The sequence below is a fragment of the Eucalyptus grandis genome, chromosome 8 (genome assembly GCF_016545825.1).
Source record: "Eucalyptus grandis isolate ANBG69807.140 chromosome 8, ASM1654582v1, whole genome shotgun sequence".
NCBI classification, from domain to species: Eukaryota; Viridiplantae; Streptophyta; class Magnoliopsida; order Myrtales; family Myrtaceae; genus Eucalyptus; species Eucalyptus grandis.
In genome coordinates, this window is record NC_052619.1 from 64,241,895 (window position 1) to 64,250,573 (window position 8,679).

Genomic DNA, 8,679 nt, shown 5'->3' on the forward strand with positions numbered 1-8,679 from the left:
TATAGGTTTTATAAATTATTCAGATGTTTTCTCTGTCAAATGAAGCGGGTACATGTATGAGGCCACATGCGCAATCATGCCACGGCGATCTCCACGGATTTCACATTCAACAACTCCCTAAAAAAGAACTCCAGTTCCTAAAAAGTAGGTTTGATTTCGCATCACCTTATCATGTATGGAACAAGATCACTAATTCCAATACTCCTTTATAAAGAATTCCGTTCACTTTTTGCCCGAAACACTTAGGCTACGTTTGGTCGTCGGGATAATTATCAGGATATGATAGGATAAAGTAGGATATTAAATCCTCTGGATAATAAAAGCGGACATATCTAATCCTATCAAGTATTTGGCGTACTTCACGATAAGATTAAAAAATAAATATGATATTTAATTAAATTATAAAATTAAAAAATAGAAAATTCAATTAATTAAAGGCCATGGAAAAACCCTAGATCTAGGAATTGTGGCCACCATTGAAAACGGCGAGATGCAAAGATGGGAGAAGAAGTGGAAGATCGGAGAGGCGGAGGCATCCATTTGACATAGATGCTTATGATATCCTCTCTTTTTGTTTTGTTTTTTTTTTTTTTGTAAGAATCTTCTCTTTTTGTTAAGTTCTTTCTTTCCTTAAAAAAAAATTCTTATCCAATCCGGGCTTATCCCACCCCCTCCCCCGGATTTTTTATCCGGTGTTTTATCCGGATGTATCCGAGTTTGTCCGATCGATGGACATTCCCAAACATTAGATAGGATAATTTGTTATCCTATCCAGACTCAAATCCGGACTACCAAACGCAGGGATAAAATTCAGGCTAGGATATGATTTATCATATCCAACGTTTGGTACTCGCTCAAGATAGGATAAAGTATGATATAAGGAGAATATATATAGGATAAAATTATCCCATGGGGGGTGGGATAAAGGTAGATGGGATTTCTAATGTTCATAATAAGAAAGTTATTTTTCTTGAATAACAAAACTTATTAAATTAACAAAATTGAAATTATATTTCAATATAAATAATATTTGAATTATAATTTAAGATATTAAAAATAAAAAAATAAAAATTTATTTTTAATTAATCTTATTTTAATTTATATATTCAACTTTAATTCTATCTTATAATAAACATTCAATATATAAATTAAAATATTTATATTTATTATATATTTTAGGTATGTTAGTATAGTTTACTATTTGATAAAAGTTTATTAAATAATGATGAAAGGGGAAAAAGGAAATAATAATGAAAATAATATAAAAAAGAGGAAAAATAAATTAAAAATAAATTAAGGAATAGTGTTACGAGAGATTTTCACCATCTCCGTTTATGAACATTTAGGTTCATTTATAATGATATGCCATTTATATCAAATATTTATATGATGTGAACATATCCGACTTTAATACTGTGATTCACCAAATAATGGATAAAATGTAAAAAAACCTTAAGATTTCATATCCTATCTTATTCAGTCATATTCTGATTAGAAATCCGGACGATCAAACGTAGCCTTATTATTACTAAATTGAAAAGAAGTTTGTCTCATGATTCTTGCCAATGCAATCCTTGTTTATAACCCAATGTTGTTACCCCAAGGTGCTTGCTTTTACATATTCAAGAAGGGCCAAAGGGTTGTGGGGGTTACTGTCGATGATGGAGAAAAACAAGAAACGGGTGGCCAGTGAACGAGTCCGGATGCACGAAAGAAATGTGATGGCATCGATGTGGACATCCACCTTGTAATTCCGCTTTCATTGCGCGCCCACCGCGCCATCAACCTACAAAGAAATTTGGTGAGTCATTGCTTCCATTTGGTACGCAGTTTTTTTGGCTTTAAGCGAGGTCCCCACGGGAAAGGAAGAATGTTCCAATCCACAAACCCGCAAAGCCATCGCCATCCGAATCCGACCCCCACCCTACCATCACATTTTCAATATCTTCGGTTGATGGATTCATTGATCATCACAACCAATGGACTGAGTCGAAAGAATTGTGTCATAGCACTAGTGGATATATACGCCGAGCGTGCTTATATATAATTGATCTACCAATCTTTAAGTGATTGCTTTTAAGCCGACCTACATGCCTCAATGATTTTGACATTTCATTTGGGATAAATTCTACCTTCCATCTCTATACTTTTGTGTATTTTCTAATCAAATCCATGCACTTTTAATTTGTGTAATCAAGTCCAACTACTTTCTTGAATTCTCTAGTTTAATATCTCTAACACCAAATTTGACCAAACCTCGCCTTTAGGACCTTCAAAGTATGACATGGATAACTTTTTTTTTCCCGACATTAACGTCCAAAATACCTAAATCTTATCCCCATTATGCTTTAAAACATTTCATAGTGGCTAAATTTTTGTCCACAACATCCATCTAGGCATCCATATCAACTAAATTTTATCCACAACTCAATTTGATCTAATTTGACGTTGCAAAGACTTGAATAGAATACTTATGAAAAGAGGAGGGCTTATATATAAATATATACCGGTGAACAATAGAATGGCTTACTTAGAAAAATTAAAAGAACAAAAGGAAAATTTCTAGCGTAATTTAAATCCAATTGCTTGTGTTATCCCTCGTCCAATCATGTATATTCAACAATTTTTCGGACTCCCGATCCATCCAATGATCCCTGCACATCCTGTAACTGTGTAGCTCATCTCTATGTCAAGAAATTTTCTAGTGAATCTCAATTCAAGCGAAGTGTGACCTCCTCGTCTCATTTGCATGATTTGACGGTTCATGTGAACCGAGCAATCACTTAATCAATGAGTCGATCATCACATGCACAGGCTTCCTTCCCTTTGTCTTTGTTGACAAGTGGGCATCAAAGACAAAGGGACCAACCCAGAATTCAACGAAGACACGGGCCCAGTTTTCAATGCCTCAATAGGTCATCACAAATTAAAAAAGAGTCTTTGCTTAGTCAAAAGAATTATGCGCAATTGCGCTATTGGATATATGTCCGAGACTGCTTAAACATAACTGATCGGTCGATTTCAAGTGGTCGCTATTAAGCTGACTGACACACCGTAATAATCCTTTTTTTTTTTTTTTTTTTTTTTTTCCCATGCGCACGGTGGGGGTAACGCAACGTAGTAATTGGGATAAATTCTACCTTTTATCTATATACTTTCACATATTTACTTTTTATTTGTCTAATTAAGTCCTTCCACTTTCATTTATTTTCTAACTTAACATCTCTAACATCAAATTCAACCCAATCTCGTTATTATGACCTTCGGAGTATGACATGGATAACTTTTTTGTTTCCAACATTAATGTCTTCAATAGTTAAATCTTATCCATATATGGTGGCCAAATCTTTCCACGGCATGCATATAGACATCCATCCATATTGGCTAAACTTTACCCACTAGGCCTGATTTAAAGTCGAAGATTTGATTAGAATATTTATAAAAATAGAAAGATTTATATTATATAAAATATATATAGTATATATATATATATATAGTGAACAATGGAAGGCTTATTTAGACAAAAATAAAAGTACAAAAGTAATATTCTTCGTGTAACTTATGTTCATTAACTCGTGTTTTCCATCCAATGGTGTATATTCAATGATTTTTCAGACTTTCAATACATCCAATGATCCTTGCACATCCTGTGATTTTGTAGCTCATCTTTATGTCAAGAAATTTTTTAGTCAATCTCAATTTTAGTGAGTCCAACGTCCTCAAATCTCATTTGCATGATGTTCATGTGAAGTGAGCAATCACATACTTGATCAATGAGTCGATCGTCACATGCAGAGATATGCACAGTTTCCTTCCCTTTGTCTTTGTTGACAAGTGGGCATCAGCATCAAAGACCCAGGGAAAAACCCAGGAATCAACAAAGACATGGGCCCTGTTTTCAGGGTTCAATGCCTCAATGGGCCATCACAAAGAAACAAAGTCTTCGCTCAGTTCCTTTTTCCCTTCTCTCTCTCTCTCTCTCTTCTCTCCAAAGGCCCTAGGGAGGTGACGAAAAACTGAAGTTTTGGCAATGCGCCAAAGTTTAATAAGTTGAGGTTGATGTTCATGTATCAATAGAACTGTTGACCTAATTTCCTAAAAATATCCTCAACTTTAACTCTAATTTTAATTCCTGCCCCAACTTCTTTTTATGAAAAAAAAAAAAAAAGCTCAAACGCTAGACTCAATCCACATTTATCCCAAAAAAGACCAGCTTTAAGTCAAGATTCAAATCCAAGTGAACTTTCTTTGTCCGTGATAAAAATCAACTTTTTCTCTAATCTCAAATGTGCCCCATTAGCCTTCCACCGTCCAACAATCGCCGTTAATCATCCCTAGTTTTTCTGATTCTAGAACTGCTTCAATTCGGGGTCAAGAACGGTTTCAATTTAAAAAAAAATGGGGCCCTTTTTTTTTTTTTTTTTGGTCAATTGGGGCCCTGTTGATATGAATTGTTATTGACATGAAAATGGTACATCGAGTTAGAACCATGGCAATGTATTTTTGAATAGATTGAAAGTTGTGTTTATTTTTATTTTACAAAACAATTTTCAGGACAAATTTGGGCTTAAACCTAAAATTTATGATTTTTTTCTGAAGCAAAATTAACAGTAATGCAATTTCAAGTGTTGCTAAGCACCCGACAAAGCTGAAGAGATATACAGTTCCAAGAAGAAAGAGCAAAGAGAAAACTAGAAAATGAGGTAAATCAAATATGAAGAGCACCAGCTCAAGATCAATGAGCAAAAAAATCAGGCAGGAATGGTTCCCTCAGAAATCAAATAAGAAGAGATCATTCAAATCATGGGATGATCAGCATTAGCATGGTATGTCATAAAGTCATCACAGGGAACTCACTTCCTTGCAAGAATCCCAAAACACGCTTCCCCAATCGAATTGGGTCGACGCCCACAAGCAAGCGGAAATCAAGAAATCTGAAAAGCAGAACCCTTTTTTTTTCCTCTCTTCACCGAGCCTCAAATGGATGAATTTCAGCATCGAGAAGAGGCATTCGAACAGACAGAAATCAATCCGATCCACTCCCATCAGAGCAATCTAGAAACAGCTTTTTTCTCACTCACGTAAGATCAGCTATACATTAGCATGGTTCAGTCGAAATCATCATCGGGAGTAGAACCATGCAGTCTCCCTAAGAAAACCCATCAACACAGACACGAAACGACGAAACCCAAAATCGGATCAAGACCCAGAAACTTTTCCGGATCGACGAAGGGAAACCATCCATCGCCGCGACCGGTTTTCGACGAGAAAGAGCTCAGATAAATGTTGGAAACAAGAATTCAATTCCTTGACCCGTGACGGGTCTCGTAATGAGCTGGGATTGTGAACATTTATCATCACTGCTGAAATCGGCCCAAAACAAAGCGACGGCGGCGAGACGACGATGAGTCGACGACGATGATTACCCATCAAACGAAAAAGCAAACGGCGAAAAATAAAGGAATCAGAAGGAAAAGAGAGAAAAGATTTCGCCCTGAAGATTGGTGAAAACGAAGAAGAGTCGCGGCGCTTCTTCGCTTGACTCCTTCCGCATCAAAGCGGTGAGGTTGGGGGGATTTTATAAAGAAAGGACGACGGGGAGCTCGAATTAGGGTTTTGCTCTTTTATGGGCTATGGGCCCAATGCTTATCGGGCCTGAATAGATTTTGGGCTAGCATGGTTTGATTGCTTGTTTTGCAAAAAGCTGATTGCTCAAGGCCCTTAATGAGGAAAACAATAACAATTTGGATTAATGCAGCGAAAAATTTTAAATCGATACATTTGTCACAAATCCATTACAAACTAATTTTTTGACCACTAAAATTTCCAAACTAGCATTTATATAACAAATTTACCCTCCATAAGTTTTTGTTAAATCGAATTAATAACACAAATTCAAAATTGATATATGTGTAATAAATAGAGAGTAAAATTCTAAATTAGTATATCTATCAATTATCACATATTACCTAACTTAATAATTTGAAAGTAAAATTTAACATAAAAATTCGAGGGTAAATTTGTCATATGTTTAAGTAGAAAGTTATTATTTTGGCTTTCTTTCCTATCCAAATTTAAAAATTCTATATAAATCAACATATCAACATTGGTATATTACAAAGTGACAAGCACAAGAAATTTTTATTGAAAACCAAGAAATGAATCTCTATCTGGCTAGCATTACATTCTTACCAAAGAAACAAGCACAAAATCAAAGAATGAACTCAAATCATTTCACTTGTTCAAAAAAAAAAAAAACTCAAATCATTTCACCATCAATCATGCCATTATAACTGCCTCCTTCTCTTTCCTATTATCACTGTCATGGGCCACACAAGTAACCAAAACAAGGCCCATCCATCTCTATTTACTGGACCAGGCTCTTGGGCCTCACCTCAATGCCTTCAACCACAAGCCCACCTTTCAGTTGATAGCCCTTCACTTCCCTCAAGCTCATCCTTACCTCCCCGTCTCCTTCACCCCCACTTCCCACCAGGAACTCTCCAACCTCCACCTCCATCCACCCATCCCCTCTCTCGCTTGGCACTCCGCCGCCTCCTCGATGATCTCCCTCCGCCTCCCAATACTTCCTAACCATTTCCAAGCGGTTCGCGTACATTAGGCCCTCGAGGTGGCGCTTCTTCTGATCAGGGTGTTGCAGACGGGCCGTGCCTTGTCGGACCCAGCTGCCCATCTCGATCGACGTCTCGAGGGGCATCAGGTCGAGCCCGAAAGCACGGTCAGAGACCTTGAAGATGAGGTGCGTCCCGTAGAGAGTGTTTGGGGACAGGGCGTTGGTCTTGATGCTCCCTTCGATTTGTAGCCGATCGATCGTTCTCAACTCAGCCACCTCTTTGAACCTGCTAAAGAAGAAGATTGGGAAAAGAGCAAGAATTACTCTCTTTTTTCCTGATCAAACCATGTTTGATGAGTTTTCCAACTTGAAAACTCCTCTTGATCAAGGTCAAAAGTCATTGCCATCAACATCAGAATGTGGCTCTGACCTCATTATGCACTAACTTGTATGAAAATTTATATGAAGAGAATATAAAAATGGAAAAAAAAAGTCAAAATCTTGCCTCGACTCGGGCAGGGTTTTCCAGATCCAATGCGCGGGATCGTCGCTCCAGTTTATGGAAAGCTCTCTTGTTGATAATACGTAAGATACTGCTCCGGACGATCTCTCCAGCTTGAAGCTCTGAGAAAATACATCGAATATCAGATCACTCGTCCGAATGCATGAGCACAAGAACGAAGATCGAATGTACTTTTCAAGGTATTCTGAGAAATATAATGTCGTCGGAGGAAAATGGTTTTATTTTTATACGCAACCGGCGTTGAAATATATATACATAGGCATGAAACGTGCAGTGAGCTAGAACTTCGTTATTAGATAGAAAGAAAAGAAGGCGGTGGCATGAAACGTGTAGTGAACTTGTCTTGTGGGAATTTTACCTTTCTGCCACCATCTATGAGGAGAGGGCGTTGGCAGAGCCAAAGAAAGAGCTCTTTCTTCGAAGAGAACTCAACAGGAGCGGCCGAACGGGAGACGATATCGGCGTGATCGGACGGCAGGAACCGTGCCCAGATAATGTCGGAGTCGGCTGCCGACAGGAACGTGGAGGACACCAGGGAGAGCCGGCACACGTTGGCCGGAGACACAAAGGAGAGGATCGCGGAAACGCAGCTTTCCGGCAGTGCATTCATGTCGGTCGGCGCGAGCAGCTCCATGGGAAGGATTCAGCCGGAACTGGAAAGAGGATGAACAGAAAACTTAGCTAGATTGTCCGAGCGTGCTTAAAAGCTGCTATTTTATGGTCTGGTTTGCTGTTATATACACGAGAGTTCATGTGGATCGTGTAAAGAAAGCTGACCAGCCATTCAAGGTTAGCTGCTGCACCAGATGGGAATTCCTTGTTCATCTAACCCACTTTTTCCGAGAGGAAAGAGGCATATCACAGGAAATATTATTATTATTATTATTATTATTATTATTATTATTATTATTATTATTATTATTACATTGAAATTCTTAAAACTTATCATGAAGAAGCGCAATCCGGTCCTAATACTTTTAAAATATGTAATTAAATTCTAAAATTTATTACGAGAGCGTGATTAAGTTTTAAAATTTAAAAAAAAAAAAGTGCAGTGGATAGAACAACTTAATTTGACCAATTTAACGTGTCTCATGACTTGTTTGTGTTTTTAAAAAAAAATTGGAACTCAATTACACTTTTATAATAAGTTTTAAAGCTTTTAATATATTTATCCCTAATAATAACATAAAATAAAATAAAAAAGGACAAAGAAGAGCATTAGGATTTGTTCCGGGAGGTACAAGAAAAGCCAATTTCGTAATAAATTAATGAATTATGAAGGTCAGGAATGTCAGGATTTGCTCTCTTTAGGAAGGTCAAAAAGGTTGCGTAAAATCGTAATAATACTTATTTTTGGGAAGACCAGAACTTATCTTCTCATTTTCCAACTTGGCAAAGCTGCCCGGAAACACGCATGCCAAATCACAAAAAGGACATCAGACATCGGAATAAAGAATAATTACATCCAAATAAGACGAGTTTAAGTATGATCTCTTGATTATAAAAGAATATGTCGAAGTATGTGTAGATAAGACCGTAAATTTCAATAAAATTTTTAATCTAATTTAATTCACCAAAG

General features: G+C 37.0%; 1 protein-coding gene and 2 non-coding genes across 3 annotated transcripts; all 3 read right to left on the minus strand.

The window, feature by feature from the left end:
• Positions 1–4,763: 4,763 nt before the first annotated feature.
• LOC120287967 lies at positions 4,764–4,853 on the minus strand. Its single transcript, XR_005546220.1, has one exon. It is a non-coding gene; the product is annotated as a small nucleolar RNA snoR53Y (small nucleolar RNA).
• A 414-nt stretch (positions 4,854–5,267) lies between these two features.
• On the minus strand, positions 5,268–5,368 carry LOC120287960. The gene has a single exon (XR_005546213.1). It is a non-coding gene; the product is annotated as a small nucleolar RNA snoR69Y (small nucleolar RNA).
• An 802-nt stretch (positions 5,369–6,170) lies between these two features.
• On the minus strand, positions 6,171–7,783 carry LOC104414633 (F-box protein PP2-B15). Its single transcript, XM_010025784.3, has 3 exons — positions 7,456–7,783; positions 7,080–7,198; positions 6,171–6,860 (listed from the first exon to the last, which is right to left on the minus strand). The coding sequence occupies exons 1-3, from the start codon at positions 7,729–7,731 to the stop codon at positions 6,368–6,370; spliced, it is 888 nt and encodes a 295-aa protein (XP_010024086.2). The 5' UTR covers positions 7,732–7,783; the 3' UTR covers positions 6,171–6,367.
• Positions 7,784–8,679: the final 896 nt, after the last annotated feature.